Source organism: Salvelinus fontinalis, chromosome 2 (assembly GCF_029448725.1).
Source record: "Salvelinus fontinalis isolate EN_2023a chromosome 2, ASM2944872v1, whole genome shotgun sequence".
NCBI classification, from domain to species: Eukaryota; Metazoa; Chordata; class Actinopteri; order Salmoniformes; family Salmonidae; genus Salvelinus; species Salvelinus fontinalis.
In genome coordinates, this window is record NC_074666.1 from 89270708 (window position 1) to 89289160 (window position 18453).

The 18453-nt window shown below is 51.1% G+C and overlaps 1 protein-coding gene across 1 annotated transcript in view; it reads left to right on the plus strand.

Annotated features, from left to right (window-relative positions):
- Positions 1–4705: 4705 nt before the first annotated feature.
- LOC129831152 (brain-specific angiogenesis inhibitor 1-associated protein 2-like) overlaps positions 4706–18453 on the plus strand; it is a 53973-nt gene continuing 40225 nt past the window's right edge. The window contains exon 1 of the mRNA XM_055894235.1: positions 4706–5096. Within this exon, the coding sequence (XP_055750210.1) occupies positions 5025–5096 (72 nt within the window). The 5' untranslated portion in view covers positions 4706–5024. The remainder of the gene's footprint in view (positions 5097–18453) is intronic.

An 18453-nucleotide genomic window follows, 5' to 3' on the forward strand; every position in this document is an offset into this window, starting at 1 on the left:
GGTGAGGACAGGAGTATTGGCACTGGCATCTCTCTCCCACTCTCTGGCTGCCTACCGGTCTCCCTCTCTGAGCAGTATACCACAGGTCTGACTACCTGTCTCCCTCTCTGAGCAGTATACCACAGCTCTGACTACCTGTCTCCCTCTCTGAGCAGTATACCACAGCTCTGACTACCTGTCTCCCTCTCTGAGCAGTGTACCACAGCTCTGACTACCTGTCTCCCTCTCTGAGCAGTATACCACAGCTCTCTGCCTACCTGTCTCCCTCTCTGAGCAGTATACCACAGCTCTGACTACCTGTCTCCCTCTCTGAGCAGTATACCACAGCTCTCTGACTACCTGTCTCCCTCTCTGAGCAGTATACCACAGCTCTCTGCCTACCTGTCTCCCTCTCTGAGCAGTATACCACAGCTCTGACTACCTGTCTCCCTCTCTGAGCCGTGTACCACAGCTCTGACTACCTGTCTCCCTCTCTGAGCAGTGTACCACAGCTCTGACTACCTGTCTCCCTCTCTGAGCAGTGTACCACAGCGCTGACTACCTGTCTCTCTCTCTGAGCAGTGTACCACAGCTCTGACTACCTGTCTCCCTCTCTGAGCAGTATACCACAGCTCTGACTACCTGTCTCCCTCTCTGAGCAGTGTACCACAGCTCTCTGACTACCTGTCTCCCTCTCTGAGCAGTGTACCACAGCTCTGACTACCTGTCTCCCTCTCTGAGCAGTGTACCACAGCTCTGACTACCTGTCTCCCTCTCTGAGCAGTATACCACCGCTCTCTGCCTACCTGTATCCCTCTCTGAGCAGTATACCACAGCTCTCTGCCTACCTGTCTCCCTCTCTGAGCAGTATACCACAGCTCTCTGCCTGGCTGGCTGGAGCCCAAGTCAGATGTGGACTGGATTCCACCGAAAGGCTTCGGCCCACACCGCTGCTGCCCTGAAGCCAGAACTACAGACCTCCTACTGCTGGTGACTAGCTGATCAGGAACAGGAAGTCTGGTTCCCTGAAGCCAGAACTACAGACCTCCTACTGCTGGTGACTAGCTGATCAGGAACAGGAAGTCTGGTTCCCTGAAGCCAGAACTACAGACCTCCTACTGCTGGTGACTAGCTGATCAGGAACAGGAAGTCTGGTTCCCTGAAGCCAGAACTACAGACCTCCTACTGCTGGTGACTAGCTGATCAGGAACAGGAAGTCTGGTTCCCTGAAGCCAGAACTACAGACCTCCTACTGCTGGTGACTAGCTGATCAGGAACAGGAAGTCTGGTTCCCTGAAGCCAGAACTACAGACCTCCTACTGCTGGTGACTAGCTGATCAGGAACAGGAAGTCTGGTTCCCTGAAGCCAGAACTACAGACCTCCTACTGCTGGTGACTAGCTGATCAGGAACAGGAAGTCTGGTTCCCTGAAGCCAGAACTACAGACCTCCTACTGCTGGTGACTAGCTGATCAGTAACAGGAAGTCTGGTTCCCTGAAGCCAGAACTACAGAGCTCCTACTGCTGGTGACTAGCTGATCAGGAACAGGAAGTCTGGTTCCCTGAAGCCAGAACTACAGACCTCCTACTGCTGGTGACTAGCTGATCAGGAACAGGAAGTCTGGTTCCCTGAAGCCAGAACTACAGACCTCCTACTGCTGGTGACTAGCTGATCAGGAACAGGAAGTCTGGTTCCCTGAAGCCAGAACTACAGACCTCCTACTGCTGGTGACTAGCTGATCAGGAACAGGAAGTCTGGTTCCCTGAAGCCAGAACTACAGACCTCCTACTGCTGGTGACTAGCTGATCAGGAACAGGAAGTCTGGTTCTCTGAAGCCAGAACTACAGACCTCCTACTGCTGGTGACTAGCTGATCAGGAACAGGAAGTCTGGTTCCCTGAAGCCAGAACTACAGACCTCCTACTGCTGGTGACTAGCTGATCAGGAACAGGAAGTCTGGTTCACATGCCTGTGAAAAGTAGTCTTGTAATGTTGTGGACATCTTCCTTCATAAACTATGCTGGCTCCTTGTAGAATGGATCATCTCTCCATGTGAAAACCTAGTAGCCATAAGGGTGGGCGTGTTCCACACAGCAGTGTCCTCCACTGAATACGTCCCATTATGAGACATCTAGGACACTTCATGAAAACATTCCCTGGTGTTATTTTCCAGCAGCAACTGACCATTTCAATTATACTTCCCCTGTGAGAAGAAAGGCTTGTGTCCTTCACCAGGCCTTTGTTCAGTTTCATACAGTCTGAATTGGTGTTACATGACTTGTAGGTTTGGTATGTGAGGCTATTGATTTTGTTTGGTAACAAATATTTCCATGATGATGGTGATTTAAAAAAAAAAGTAATCATCATTCTTTGTTTTAAATATTTTTGTGATATTTCACTATATCACCTGAAGTGTAGATGCAGTCATACAGTCCCTGTAGAACGTCTACAGCCCCTTGGATTTATTCACATTTCAATGTGTTAAAGTGGGATTAAAAATGATACTTTTTTGTTTTATTTCTGCAAGCTACACTTTTTTTTTTTTTTAAAGATGATTGAAAAATAAAACATCTTGATTAGATAAAAATGCCATCTACACACAATACAATATAATAAAGTGAAAACATGTTTGTAGAACATTTAGTCAATTTATTGAATTGAAATATGGAAATATTTGCCATGTGTTTTGCAGTATTACTTTAGTGTCTTATTGCATACAAGATGCATGTTCTGGAATATGTGTATTCCTGTATATTTGTATTCTTTTCACTCTGTCAATTGAGTATTGTGGAGTTACTACAATATTGTTGGTCCATCCTCAGTTTTCTTCCATCACAGCCACATGGTGACATCCCTAAGCAGTTTTCTTCCATCACAGCCACATGGTGACATCCCTAAGCAGTTTTCTTCCATCACAGCCACATGGTGACATCCCTAAGCAGTTTTCTTCCATCACAGCCACATGGTGACATCCCTAAGCAGTTTTCTTCCATCACAGCCACATGGTGACATCCCTAAGCAGTTTTCTTCCATCACAGCCACATGGTGACATCCCTAAGCAGTTTTCTTCCATCACAGCCACTGAACTCTGTAACTGTTTTAAAATCACCAACAGCCACATGGTGACATCCCTAAGCAGTTTTCTTCCATCACAGCCACATGGTGACATCCCTAAGCAGTTTTCTTCCATCACAGCCACATGGTGACATCCCTAAGCAGTTTTCTTCCATCACAGCCACATGGTGACATCCCTAAGCAGTTTTCTTCCATCACAGCCACATGGTGACATCCCTAAGCAGTTGTCTTCCATCACAGCCACATGGTGACATCCCTAAGCAGTTTTCTTCCATCACAGCCACATGGTGACATCCCTAAGCAGTTTTCTTCCATCACAGCCGCATGGTGACATCCCTAAGCAGTTTTCTTCCATCACAGCCGCATGGTGACATCCCTAAGCAGTTTTCTTCCATCACAGCCATATGGTGACATCCCTAAGCAGTTTTCTTCCATCACAGCCGCATGGTGACATCCCTAAGCAGTTTTCTTCCATCACAGCCACATGGTGACATCCCTAAGCAGTTTTCTTCCATCACAGCCACATGGTGACATCCCTAAGCAGTTTTCTTCCATCACAGCCACATGGTGACATCCCTAAGCAGTTTTCTTCCATCACAGCCACATGGTGACATCCCTAAGCAGTTGTCTTCCATCACAGCCACATGGTGACATCCCTAAGCAGTTTTCTTCCATCACAGCCACATGGTGACATCCCTAAGCAGTTTTCTTCCATCACAGCCGCATGGTGACATCCCTAAGCAGTTTTCTTCAATCACAGCCGCATGGTGACATCCCTAAGCAGTTTTCTTCCATCACAGCCGCATGGTGACATCCCTAAGCAGTTTTCTTCCATCACAGCCACTGAACTCTGTAACTGTTTTAAAATCACCAACAGCCACATGGTGACATCCCTAAGCAGTTTTCTTCCTGTCCTGCAGCTCACTTCTCAAAGGAGGACTGCATCTTTGATGTCTGGATGGTTTAATACATCATCCACAGCATAGTCATTAGCTTGACCATGCTTGAAGAGATATCCAAAGTCTGATTTGTTACCCATCTACCAATCAAAGCCCTTCTTTGAGGCTTTCGAAAAGCCCCCTTGTCTTTGTAGTTGAATCTGTGCTTGAAATGTAATACTTGACTGAGGGACCTTCCAGATGTGTGTAAGGGGGACAGAGGGTTAGTCAATCAAGGGGGACAGAGGAAGGGTTAGTCAATCAAGGGGGACAGAGGGTTAGTCAATCAAGGGGGACAGAGGAAGGGTTAGTCAATCAAGGGGGACAGAGGGTTAGTCAATCAAGGGGGACAGAGGAAGGGTTAGTCAATCATAAATCATGTCAAGCCCTATTATTTCACACAGAGGGAATCCATATCATTTATGCACTCCATATCATTTATAATTGAGTAAAAAAAAAAACATGAAATCTATTTTAATCCCACATTTTAATGCAACAAAATTTGAAAAAAGTTCAAGGGGATGTAGACTTTCTATAAGCACTGTATATATTTATGAAATATAAAGCTTTATAGAACTATAATAAATCCTTGCCACCGTGCTTCTGCAACGCTGGCTGTTTGGGGTTTTAGGCTGGGTTTCTGTTTAAGCACTTTATAAATGCATTTGGCGTTATAAATACATTTTATTTGAAATCAATGTCAGAAATTCAAATGAATAATGCAACTAGTTTAACATATTTGGGGAGAAAGAGCGGGGAGAGGCGGTGTTTCAGAGAAGGCGGTGGTGCTCTTGTAATTGGAAAAGCTCCGCGATGTGACAAGACGCTTTGGCGAACACCGCAGAGATTGAGTGCGTGAGAGGGATTTGAGTGGGTGCAACCGAGCTAGAGAATCTTCCGTTTACTGTCTTTCTTTCTGCCACACGTACCTTCGCGGTCAATCGCATCACATCTTCTCTTCGTTTAGGCTACTCTCTCTACCCATTCGGCGTATTTCACTCGGATAACTTCTCTCTAAAGGAAAATACTGTTTATGGTTTTGACCGAAGATTTCAAGATGTCTCGCACCGACGAGGTTCACCGCATAACGGAGAATGTCTACAAGGTAAGCTTCTACAACTATAAAAAGTTTGATGCCACAGGTTATTGACAGACGATATAGGCCTACTCATTGTATAAGTTATGTAAATATTTTGGAATGTGTTTTTATTAGTGATATAATAGCATTTTTGCTCCCCCCCGCATTCGGTGCGCATCTTGAACGTCGATTAGAATCTCTATTTCCTCGAGAATTCCCGAGGGAACATTCGAAGCTCTTTATTGAAAGTCTTCCCTGTTCAATTATATTGGCCTACTTCTCTGAATAAATGTACTTTTCAAAATTACGACCTACCTCCCTAATGGCATTCTGTGAGTTATTATATGTATTTTACAGTCAATAGCAACGCGTAGCTTTCATTTTGTTGCCGTCCGTGGGTCATCAGGTAGGACTACATTTCTACAGGAAAATCAGCGCTCCTCGGCGCAGCCGCACAATGTAGGCTACACGCCACTGTTCAGACATGTCATACTGCGCTATGCTTCTGCCATAATAGCTAGATCATGTTTGTAATACGTTCAGGCTCCATATTATGTTGATGTGAGAGATAGTGAACATGTAATGGACCGGCTACATATGACACACACACCGTGGCACAGTCACATTTAATCAATAGATTCATTACACATTAACTTCTTTCAATGTATTTCATGTTGGCACCCTACTGTGTTCACTAGAACAGGGTGTGTGTGTGTAAGGGAGACATTCCTACACATTTGTGTTTGGTTGACAGGGCAGGAAGGAGGAGGAGGTAGAGCAGCTAGCAGGCTGTGTTGTAACAGGTACTTCAAACATTGGCCCTGGGGATTTCAACATCACAAAACCTGTTCAGCAGAAATAATCCTGGAGCCTCTGTCTTAGATTCATATTGGGAAGAGCTTCTTTCCAGGCGTTCATGTTCCATGGATGACCTAAGAGAACAGCCTACCAACTGATCTACTAGGACAGCTAGATCTGTGTATTACTAGCTAGTGCAGGGTTTCTCAGTCGCTCCTGGGGCTTTATAGAACTATAATACATTCTAGCCACCGTGCTTCTACATCTGCATTACTTGCTGTTTGGGGGTTTAAGCCGGGTTTCTGTATATGCACGTTGTGACATCTGCTGATGTAAAAATGGCTTTATAAATACATTTTGGAAAAAAGTCAGAAATTCAAAAGAATAATGTAACTAGTTTAACATATTTGGGCAGAGAGAGAATGGGAGAGAAAGAGTGGGGAGAGGCGGTGTTTCAGAGAAGGGGAGAGAGGCGGTGTTTCAGAGAAGGGGAGAGAGGCGGTGTTTCAGAGAAGGGGAGAGAGAGGCGGTGTTTCAGAGAAGGGGAGAGAGGCGGTGTTTCAGAGAAGGGGAGAGAGGCGGTGTTTCAGAGAAGGGGAGAGAGAGGCGGTGTTTCAGAGAAGGGGAGAGAAAGAGCGGGGAGAGGCGGTGTTTCGGAGAAGCGGGGAGAGGCGGTGTTTCGGCGAAGCGGGGAGAGGCGGTGTTTCGGCGAAGCGGGGAGAGGCGGTGTTTCGGCGAAGCGGGGAGAGGCGGTGTTTCGGAGAAGCGGGGAGAGGCGGTGTTTCGGAGAAGCGGGGAGAGGCGGTGTTTCGGGGAAGCGGGGAGAGGCGGTGTTTCGGGGAAGCGGGGAGAGGCGGTGTTTCGGGGAAGCGGGGAGAGGCGGTATTTCGGAGAAGCGGGGAGAGGCGGTGTTTCGGAGAAGCGGGGAGAGGCGGTGTTTCGGAGAAGCGGGGAGAGGCGGTGTTTCGGAGAAGGGGAGAGAGGCGGTGTTTCGGAGAAGGGGAGAGAGGCGGTGTTTCGGAGAAGGGGAGAGAGGCGGTGTTTCAGAGAAGGGGAGAGAGGTGGTGTTTCAGAGAAGGGGAGAGAGGCGGTGTTTCAGAGAAGGGGAGAGAGGTGGTGTTTCAGAGAAGGGGAGAGAAAGAGCGGGGAGAGAAAGAGCGGGGAGAGGTGGTGTTTCAGAAAAGGGGAGAGAAAGAGCGGGGAGAGGTGGTGTTTCAGAGAAGGGGAGAGCGGTGAGAGGTGGTGTTTCAGAAGGGGAGAGAAAGAGCGGGGAGAGGCGGTGTTTCAGAGAAGGGGAGAGAGAACGGGGAGAGGTGGTGTTTCAGAGAAGGGGGGAGAGGCGGTGTTTCGGAGAAGCGGGGAGAGGCGGTGTTTCGGAGAAGCGGGGAGAGGCGGAGTTTCGGAGAAGCGGGGAGAGGCGGAGTTTCGGAGAAGCGGGGAGAGGCGGAGTTTCGGAGAAGCGGGGAGAGGCGGAGTTTCGGAGAAGCGGGGAGAGGCGGTGTTTCGGAGAAGGGGAGAGAAAGAGCGGGGAGAGGTGGTGTTTCAGAGAAGGGGAGAGCGGTGAGAGGTGGTGTTTCAGAAGGGGAGAGAAAGAGGGGGAGAGGCGGTGTTTCAGAGAAGGGGAGAGAGAGAACGGGGAGAGGTGGTGATTCAGAGAAGGGGAGCGAGAGAGCGTCAAGAGCTGGTGTTTCAGAGAAGGGGAGAGAAAGAGCGGGGAGAGGCAGTGTTTCAGAGAAGGGGGGAGAGAGAGCGGGGAGAGGCGGTGTTTCAGAGAAGGGGGGAGAGGCGGTGTTTCAGAGATGGGGAGAGAGAGCGGGGAGAGGCGCTGTTTCAGAGATGGTGGGAGAGAGAGAGAGGGGAGATGCAGTGTTTCAGAGAAGGGGAGAGAAAGAGCGGGGAGAGGCGGTGTTTCAGAGAAGGGGGGAGAGAGAGCGGGGAGAGGCGGTGTTTCAGAGAAGGGGGGAGAGGCGGTGTTTCAGAGATGGGGAGAGAGAGCGGGGAGAGGCGGTGTTTCAGAGATGGGGGGAGAGAGAGCGGGGAGAGGCGGTGTTTCAGAGATGGGGAGAGAGAGAGCGGGGAGAGGCAGTGTTTCAGAGATGGGGAGAGAGAGAGCGGGGAGAGGTGGTGTTTCAGAGATGGGGAGAGAGAGAGCGGGGAGAGGCGGTGTTTCAGAGAAGGGGAGAGAGGCGGTGTTTCAGAGATGGGGAGAGAGAGCGGGGAGAGGCGGTGTTTCAGAGATGGGGAGAGAGAGAGCGGGGAGAGGCAGTGTTTCAGAGAAGGGGAGAGAGAGCAGGGAGAGGCGGTGTTTCAGAGCGGGGAGAGAGAGCGGTGAGAGGCGGTGTTTCAGAGAAGGGGGTTGTCCTGGGCCCCCTGGGTGCACTGGTTCCCCCTAGCACTACACAGCTGATTCAAATCATCAACTCTTCATCAAGCTTTGAATATTTGAGTGGGCTGTGTAGTGCCAGGGCAAAAAACGACATGTTCACTGGGGGCAGGACTAAGTTTGGCAAACCCTGAACTAGTTGACACCTGAAGGCTGATATTTCAGATGGGAACAGAACCTTCCTTTTACACTGCATAGCCTAGAGCCCTAGGCCTATAGGAAACCAACTAGCTTACAGAATATGGAAGGGCCTTGGGGTTTGGACCTGAAACAATGTATTTTGTTGTAGTGGGGGTCTGCATTTATAAGCCTACAGAAATACCTGGACTAAAACACTCAGTTCAGTTGTAACCATTTTAAAATATGCTAAGGGTCTCAACTACCACATGTTGGCTGTCCATAGGGCTCATGTTGACTTCCTTGCGCTTGGCAACCGGGCTTGAACCTTTTTAATGAAACACCTGGTGCATGGTTGTTGTGGAATGCTAACATAACTCTCTGGTTATGAGGGCACTAAGAACTTCCTGTTACACATGGAATCACATCACTATGATTCTACACACACAGCATCCATGTCCTCCTCTCAGCTTTTCAAGGTGGAGAGACCATGGCAGTGTTAGTAGGGCCCACCGTAGAAAAAGGTTTGGCAAAAGAAACCAAATCTTTGTTCTTATTGGTTATTGTTCAGTTTCTACCATCTATAATTCAAAATCCTTCAAACCGTTTTCTCCCTACTGAACACCACCCAAACCCCAACATCCAACTAACCACCCATTTGCCCTGATCACTGCAGTGCTCCGACTCCCACACACCCCCTCTCCTCTCGCCTTCGCCAGGCACAGTTCTACTCTGAAAGAAGGACGTGTAGGATCCCAGAATAGGGCTGAGGGGAGCTGAGGTCTCTCTTGCTGTTCTTTTGGGAATCTGTCAGACGTCAGAAAGGAGGCCAGATGACGAGAGGCTGAGAGGGAGATGTTTCTTTTAGAGACCCTGAAGGAGGGAGGGAAGTGTTTCTTTTAGAGACCCTGAAGGAGGGAGGGAAGTGTTTCTTTTAGAGACCCTGAAGGAGGGAGGGAAGTGTTTCCTTTAGAGACCCTGAAGGAGGGAGGGAAGTGTTTCTTTTAGAGACCCTGAAGGAGGGAGGGAAGTGTTTCCTTTAGAGACCCTGAAGGAGGGAGGGAAGTGTTTCCTTTAGAGACCCTGACGGAGGGAGGGAAGTGTTTCCTTTAGAGACCCTGAAGGAGGGAGGGAAGTGTTTCTTTTAGAGACCCTGAAGGAGGGAGGGAAGTGTTTCTTTTAGAGACCCTGACCCTGTGTAGTAGTAGTAGTGACCCTGTGTAGTAGTAGTAGTGACCCTGTGTTGTAGTAGAGGCCCTGTGTTGTAGTAGTAGTGACCCTGTGTTGTAGTAGAGGCCCTGTGTAGTAGTAGTAGTGATCCTGTGTAGTAGTAGTAGTGGCCCTGTGTTGTAGTAGTAGTGGCCCTGTGTTGTAGTAGAGGCCCTGTGTTGTAGTAGAGGCCCTGTGTTGTAGTAGAGGCCCTGTGTTGTAGTAGTGGCCCTGTGTTGTAGTAGGTATCTGGCCCTGTGTTGTAGTAGAGGCCCTGTGTTGTAGTAGAGGCCCTGTGTTGTAGTAGTGGCCCTGTGTTGTAGTAGGTATCTGGCCCTGTGTTGTAGTAGGTATCTGGCCCTGTGTTGTAGTAGGTATCTGGCCCTGTGTAGTAGTAGTAGTAGGTATCTGGCCCTGTGTAGTAGTAGGTATCTGGCCCTGTGTAGTAGTAGGTATCTGGCCCTGTGTAGTAGTAGTAGTAGGCATCTGGCCCTGTGTAGTAGTAGTAGGTATCTGGCCCTGTGTAGTAGTAGTAGGTATCTGGCCCTGTGTAGTAGTAGTAGGTATCTGGCCCTGTGTAGTAGTAGGTATCTGGCCCTGTGTAGTAGTAGGCATCTGGCCCTGTGTAGTAGTAGTAGGTATCTGGCCCTGTGTAGTAGTAGGTATCTGGCCCTGTGTAGTAGTAGTAGTAGGTATCTGGCCCTGTGTAGTAGTAGTAGTAGGTATCTGGCCCTGTGTAGTAGTAGTAGGTATCTGGCCCTGTGTAGTAGTAGGTATCTGGCCCTGTGTAGTAGTAGGTATCTGGCCCTGTGTTGTAGTAGTAGTAGGCATCTGGCCCTGTGTAGTAGTAGTAGTAGGCATCTGGCCCTGTGTAGTAGTAGTAGTAGGTATCTGGCCCTGTGTAGTAGTAGGTATCTGGCCCTGTGTAGTAGTAGGTATCTGGCCCTGTGTAGTAGTAGTAGTAGGTATCTGGCCCTGTGTAGTAGTAGTAGTAGGTATCTGGCCCTGTGTAGTAGTAGGTATCTGGCCCTGTGTAGTAGTAGTAGTAGGTATCTGGCCCTGTGTAGTAGTAGGTATCTGGCCCTGTGTAGTAGTAGTAGTAGGTATCTGGCCCTGTGTAGTAGTAGTAGTAGGTATCTGGCCCTGTGTAGTAGTAGTAGTAGGCATCTGGCCCTGTGTTGTAGTAGTAGTAGGTATCTGGCCCTGTGTAGTAGTAGTAGTAGGCATCTGGCCCTGTGTAGTAGTAGTAGTAGGTATCTGGCCCTGTGTAGTAGTAGGTATCTGGCCCTGTGTAGTAGTAGGTATCTGGCCCTGTGTAGTAGTAGTAGTAGGTATCTGGCCCTGTGTAGTAGTAGTAGTAGGTATCTGGCCCTGTGTAGTAGTAGTAGTAGGCATCTGGCCCTGTGTAGTAGTAGGTATCTGGCCCTGTGTAGTAGTAGGTATCTGGCCCTGTGTAGTAGTAGGTATCTGGCCCTGTGTAGTAGTAGGTATCTGGCCCTGTGTAGTAGTAGGTATCTGGCCCTGTGTAGTAGTAGTAGTAGTAGGCATCTGGCCCTCTGTAGTAGTAGTAGTAGGCATCTGGCCCTGTGTAGTAGTAGTAGTAGTAGTAGTAGTAGTAGGCATCTGGCCCTGTGTAGTAGTAGGTATCTGGCCCTGTGTAGTAGTAGGTATCTGGCCCTGTGTAGTAGTAGGTATCTGGCCCTGTGTAGTAGTAGGTATCTGGCCCTGTGTAGTAGTAGGTATCTGGCCCTGTGTAGTAGTAGGTATCTGGCCCTGTGTAGTAGTAGTAGTAGGCATCTGGCCCTGTGTAGTAGTAGTAGTAGGCATCTGGCCCTGTGTAGTAGTAGGTATCTGGCCCTGTGTAGTAGTAGGTATCTGGCCCTGTGTTGTAGTAGGCATCTGGCCCTGTGTAGTAGTAGTAGTAGGTATCTGGCCCTGTGTAGTAGTAGTAGTAGTAGGCATCTGGCCCTGTGTAGTAGTAGTAGGCATCTGTCCCTGTGTAGTAGTAGGTATCTGGCCCTGTGTAGTAGTAGGTATCTGGCCCTGTGTAGTAGTAGGTATCTGGCCCTGTGTTGTAGTAGGCATCTGGCCCTGTGTAGTAGTAGGTATCTGGCCCTGTGTAGTAGTAGTAGTAGGCATCTGGCCCTCTGTAGTAGTAGTAGTAGGCATCTGGCCCTGTGTAGTAGTAGTAGGTATCTGGCCCTGTGTAGTAGTAGTAGGTATCTGGCCCTGTGTAGTAGTAGTAGGCATCTGGCCCTGTGTAGTAGTAGTAGGTATCTGGCCCTGTGTAGTAGTAGTAGTAGGTATCTGGCCCTGTGTAGTAGTAGTAGGTATCTGGCCCTGTGTAGTAGTAGGTATCTGGCCCTGTGTAGTAGTAGGTATCTGGCCCTGTGTAGTAGTAGGTATCTGGCCCTGTGTAGTAGTAGGTATCTGGCCCTGTGTAGTAGTAGGTATCTGGCCCTGTGTAGTAGTAGGTATCTGGCCCTGTGTAGTAGTAGGTATCTGGCCCTGTGTAGTAGTAGGTATCTGGCCCTGTGTAGTAGTAGGTATCTGGCCCTGTGTAGTAGTAGGTATCTGGCCCTGTGTTGTAGTAGGTATCTGGCCCTGTGTTGTAGTAGGTATCTGGCCCTGTGTAGTAGTAGTAGTAGGCATCTGGCCCTGTGTAGTAGTAGTAGGCATCTGGCCCTGTGTAGTAGTAGGTATCTGGCCCTGTGTAGTAGTAGTAGGTATCTGGCCCTGTGTAGTAGTAGTAGGTATCTGGCCCTGTGTAGTAGTAGGTATCTGGCCCTGTGTTGTAGTAGGCATCTGGCCCTGTGTTGTAGTAGTAGTAGGTATCTGGCCCTGTGTAGTAGTAGGTATCTGGCCCTGTGTTGTAGTAGGCATCTGGCCCTGTGTAGTAGTAGTAGTAGGTATCTGGCCCTGTGTAGTAGTAGTAGGCATCTGGCCCTGTGTAGTAGTAGTAGTAGGTATCTGGCCCTGTGTAGTAGTAGATATCTGGCCCTGTGTAGTAGTAGTAGGTATCTGGCCCTGTGTAGTAGTAGTAGGCATCTGGCCCTGTGTAGTAGTAGTAGGTATCTGGCCCTGTGTAGTAGTAGTAGGCATCTGGCCCTGTGTAGTAGTAGTAGGTATCTGGCCCTGTGTAGTAGTAGGTATCCGGCCCTGTGTTGTAGTAGGCATCTGGCCCTGTGTAGTAGTAGTAGTAGGCATCTGGCCCTGTGTAGTAGTAGTAGGCATCTGGCCCTGTGTAGTAGTAGTAGGTATCTGGCCCTGTGTAGTAGTAGTAGGCATCTGGCCCTGTGTAGTAGTAGTAGTAGGCATCTGGCCCTGTGTAGTAGTAGTAGGCATCTGGCCCTGTGTAGTAGTAGTAGGCATCTGGCCCTGTGTAGTAGTAGGTATCTGGCCCTGAAAAGAGTTGGCATGGGTCCCCAAATCCTCAAAAGGTTCTTCAGCTGCACCATCGAGAGCATCCTGACCGGTTGCATCATCGCCTGGTATGGCAACTGCTCGGAATCTGACCGTAAGGCGCTACAGAGGGTAGTGTGAACGGCCCAGTACATCACTGGGGCCAAGCTTCCTGCCATCCAGGACCTATATAATAGGCGGTATCAGAGGAAAGCCCATAAAATTGTCAGAGACTCCAGTCACCCAAGTTAAAGACTGTTTTCTCTGCTACCGCATGGCAAGCGGTACCGGAGTTCCAAGTCTAGGACCAAAAGGACCCTCAACAGCTTCTACCCCAAGCCATTAGACTGCTGAACAATTCATAAAAATCGCCACTGGACAATTTATATTGACCCCCCCCCCCCTCCCTTTTGTACACTGCTGCTACTTGCGGTTTGTTTGTTACCTATGCATAGTCACTTCGCCCCCATCTACATGTACAGATTACATCAACTAGCCTGTACCCTCGCACACTGACTCGGTACCGGTGCCCCCTGTATATAACCTCCACACTGACTCGGTACCGGTGCCTCCTGTATATAACCTCCACACTGACTCTGTACCGGTGCCCCCTGTATATAACCCCCACACTGACTCGGTACCGGTGCCCCCTGTATATAACCTCCACACTGACTCTGTACCGGTGCCCCCTGTATATAACCTCCACACTGACTCGGTACCGGTGACCCCTGTATATAACCCCCACACTGACTCGGTACTGGTACCCCCTGTATATAACATCCACACTGACTCTGTACCGGTGCCCCCTGTATATAACCTCCACACTGACTCGGTACTGGTACCCCCTGTATATAACCTCCACACTGACTCGGTACCGGTGCCCCCTGTGTATAGCCTCCACACTGACTCGGTACCGGTGCCCCCTGTATATAACCTCCACATTGACTCTTTACCGGTACCCCCTGTATATAACCTCCACACTGACTCTGTACCGGTGCCCCCTGTATATAACCTCCACACTGACTCGGTACCGGTGCCTCCTGTATATAACCTCCACACTGACTCTGTACCGGTGCCCCCTGTATATAACCCCCACACTGACTCGGTACCGGTGCCCCCTGTATATAACCTCCACACTGACTCTGTACCGGTGCCCCCTGTATATAACCTCCACACTGACTCGGTACCGGTGACCCCTGTATATAACCCCCACACTGACTCGGTACTGGTACCCCCTGTATATAACATCCACACTGACTCTGTACCGGTGCCCCCTGTATATAACCTCCACACTGACTCGGTACTGGTACCCCCTGTATATAACCTCCACACTGACTCGGTACCGGTGCCCCCTGTGTATAGCCTCCACACTGACTCGGTACCGGTGCCCCCTGTATATAACCTCCACATTGACTCTTTACCGGTACCCCCTGTATATAACCTCCACACTGACTCTGTACCGGTGCCCCCTGTATATAACCTCCACACTGACTCTGTACCGGTGCCCCCTGTATATAACCTCCACACTGACTCGGTACTGGTACCCCCTGTATATAACCTCCACACTGACTCGGTACCGGTGCCCCCTGTATATAACCTCCACACTGACTCGGTACTGGTACCCCCTGTATATAACCTCCACACTGACTCGGTACCGGTGCCCCCTGTATATAACCTCCACACTGACTCTGTACTGGTGCCCCCTGTATATAACCTCCACACTGACTCGGTACTGGTACCCCCTGTATATAACCTCCACACTGACTCGGTACCGGTGCCCCCTGTATATAACCTCCACACTGACTCGGTACCGGTGCCCCCTGTATATAACCTCCACACTGACTCGGTACCGGTGCCCCCTGTATATAACCTCCACACTGACTCTGTACTGGTGCCCCCTGTATATAACCTCCACACTGACTCTGTACTGGTGCCCCCTGTATATATCCTCCACACTGACTCTGTACTGGTGCCCCCTGTATATAGCCTCCACACTGACTCGGTACCGGTGCCCATAGCCAACTTGGTAAATATTTTCTTCTTCTTGAACTGCACTGTTGGTTAAGGGCTTGTAAGTAAGCAATTCACGGTAAAGTCTACACTTGTTGTATTCGGTGCATGTGACATAAAGTTTGATTTGATTTGGTTGGCTCTGCTATGGGTGACTGCATGGTACAGCCAGGTCCATTTCCATGGTAGAATGATGTAAAGACTGCCTAGCTTTACATGCTCTGAGGGGATGGAGAGTTTGAAGGCCTCTTAACTGGCAGCTTGATCTCCTCTGACAGGAGAGGGGGACCCACTAGCCATGACAAACTGACCTGCCTCTGCTGTGGGGGAACAACTTGTATTTATTAGGGTTTGCCATTGTGCAGCAGCTATTCTTCCTGGAGTCCAAACACATTAAGGCAACTTTTTTCATTTGCACATTGTCTCTCGTTCACGTTCGCTTGTAAATGTCCAAACTCACCAAAAATAACATTCGGTAGCTCCTACCCTCGCTCCTACCCTAGCTCCTACCCTATCCCCTACCCAACCCCTACCCTATCCCCTACCTTTGCTCCTACCCTAGCTCCTACCCTAGCTCCTATCCCCTACCCTATCCCCTACCCTATCCCCTACCCTATCCCCTACCCTAGCTCCTACCCTAGCTCCTACCCTAGCTCCTACCCTATCCCCTACCCCCTACCCTATCCCCTACCTTAGCTCCTACCTTAGCTCCTACCCTATCCCCTACCCTAGCCCCTATCCCCTACCTTAGCTCCTACCTTAGCTCCTACCCTATCCCCTACCCTAGCCCCTATCCCCTACCCTAGCTCCTACCCTAGCTCCTACCCTATCCCCTACCCTATCCCCTACCTTAGCTCCTACCCTAGCTCCTACCCTAGCTCCTACCCTAGCTCCTACCCTATCCCCTACCTTAGCCCCTATCCCCTACCCTATCCCCTACCCTAGCTCCTACCCTAGCTCCTACCCTATCCCCTACCTTAGCTCCTACTCTAGGTCCTACCCCTACCCGCTGTGTCTGTCTAGAGTCGCTAGGGCAACGGGCCTGCCTGCTCTGCTGAAGAAGATGGAGGAGGAGGAGGAGGAGGAGCAGACGGGCCGAGAATGGAGAGGGGAAAAACCACAAGGAAATGAAAGCTAGCAGTGACAGCTGTACAGAACTCCTCCACGGGGCTTTGCCTTCTCAAACACGGCAGAAACACAATATGATGCCCCGTCACCTTATTCAGTCACTAACCAACTTAGATAACTAGCAAGCTACACTTAGGGGTCGTGTTACACCTAAGCCGGTAATACCGTAAGTCCCGGGATGAGTGAAGGACGATAGGAAAATCTGGATACCGCCCAACACTAGCTAGCTACCGTTATTGACCCCCGCCCCTTCTTCTGTGGGGTTTATCGTGGCTGTCATCCAACATTATTGTGCATTAACGCCACCTACTGTACTGGAGTTCCCCCCCTTCCATCTGTCCTAGTTTAAACATGGACCAATAGAAGATCAGAGGGGTTCCTGCACATGCAGAAACGCCCACATGCAGGAACGCCTTGAATTGCAGGCCGCAATTACACCCTTCTCAGAACTGACACGGTCAGAGCAGACGTTACACATAAATGGGGGTCAACAACAGCTTTTCTATGAGTGTAGTATAGGTGAAGGCATGGAGACAGGCCCACTGGCCGTGGTCGTGTCACCTGACTGGCCGTGGTCGTTGTCACCTGACTGGCCGTGGTCGTTGTCACCTGACTGGCCGTGGTCGTTGTCACCTGACTGGCCGTGGTCGTTGTCACCTGACTGGCCGTGGTCGTTGTCACCTGACTGGCCGTGGTCGTTGTCACCTGGCTGGCCGTGGTCGTTGTCACCTGACTGGCCGTGGTCGTTGTCACCTGACTGGCCGTGGTCGTGTCACCTGACTGGCCGTGGTCGTGTCACTTGACTGGCCGTGGTCGTGTCACCTGACTGGCCGTGGTCGTATCACCTGACTGGCCGTGGTCGTTGTCACCTGACTGGCCGTGGTCGTTGTCACCTGACTGGCCGTGTCACCTGACTGGCCGTGGTCGTTGTCACCTGACTGGCCGTGGTCGTTGTCACCTGACTGCCGTGGTCGTTGTCACCTGACTGGCCGTGGTCGTTGTCACCTGACTGGCCGTGGTCGTGTCACCTGACTGGCCGTGGCCGTGTCACCTGACTGGCCGTGGTCGTTGTCACCTGACTGGCCGTGGTCGTTGTCACCTGACTGGCCGTGGTCGTTGTCACCTGACTGGCCGTGGTCTTGTCACCTGACTGGCCGTGGTCGTTGTCACCTGACTGGCCGTGGTCTTGTCACCTGACTGGCCGTGGTCGTGTCACCTGACTGGCCGTGGTCGTGTCACCTGACTGGCCGTGGTCGTGTCACCTGACTGGCCGTGGTCGTATCACCTGACTGGCCGTGGTCGTTGTCACCTGACTGGCCGTGTCACCTGACTGGCCGTGTCACCTGACTGGCCGTGGTCGTTGTCACCTGACTGGCCGTGGTCGTTGTCACCTGACTGGCCGTGGTCGTTGTCACCTGACTGGCCGTGGCCGTTGTCACCTGACTGGCCGTGGCCGTTGTCACCTGACTGGCCGTGGCCGTTGTCACCTGACTGGCCGTGGCCGTGTCACCTGACTGGCCGTGGCCGTTGTCACCTGACTGGCCGTGGCCGTTGTCACCTGACTGGCCGTGGCCGTTGTCACCTGACTGGCCGTGGCCGTTGTCACCTGACTGGCCGTGGCCGTTGTCACCTGACTGGCCGTGGCCGTTGTCACCTGACTGGCCGTTGTCACCTGACTGGCCGTGTCACCTGACTGGCCGTGTCACCTGACTGGCCGTGTCACCTGACTGGCCGTGTCACCTGACTGGCCGTGTCACCTGACTGGCCGTGTCATCTGACTGGCCGTGGTCGTTGTCACCTGACTGGCCGTGGTCGTTGTCACCTGACTGGCCGTGGTCGTTGTCACCTGACTGGCCGTGGTCGTTGTCACCTGACTGGCCGTGGTCGTTGTCACCTGACTGGCCGTGGCCGTTGTCACCTGACTGGCCGTGGCCGTTGTCACCTGACTGGCCGTGGCCGTTGTCACCTGACTGGCCGTGGCCGTTGTCACCTGACTGGCCGTGGCCGTTGTCACCTGACTGGCCGTGGCCGTTGTCACCTGACTGGCCGTGGCCGTTGTCACCTGACTGGCCGTGGCCGTTGTCACCTGACTGGCCGTGGCCGTTGTCACCTGACTGGCCGTGGCCGTTGTCACCTGACTGGCCGTTGTCACCTGACTGGCCGTTGTCACCTGACTGGCCGTGTCACCTGACTGGCCGTGTCACCTGACTGGCCGTGTCACCTGACTGGCCGTGGTCGTTGTCACCTGACTGGCCGTGGTCGTTGTCACCTGACTGGCCGTGGTCGTTGTCACCTGACTGGCCGTGGCCGTTGTCACCTGACTGGCCGTGGCCGTTG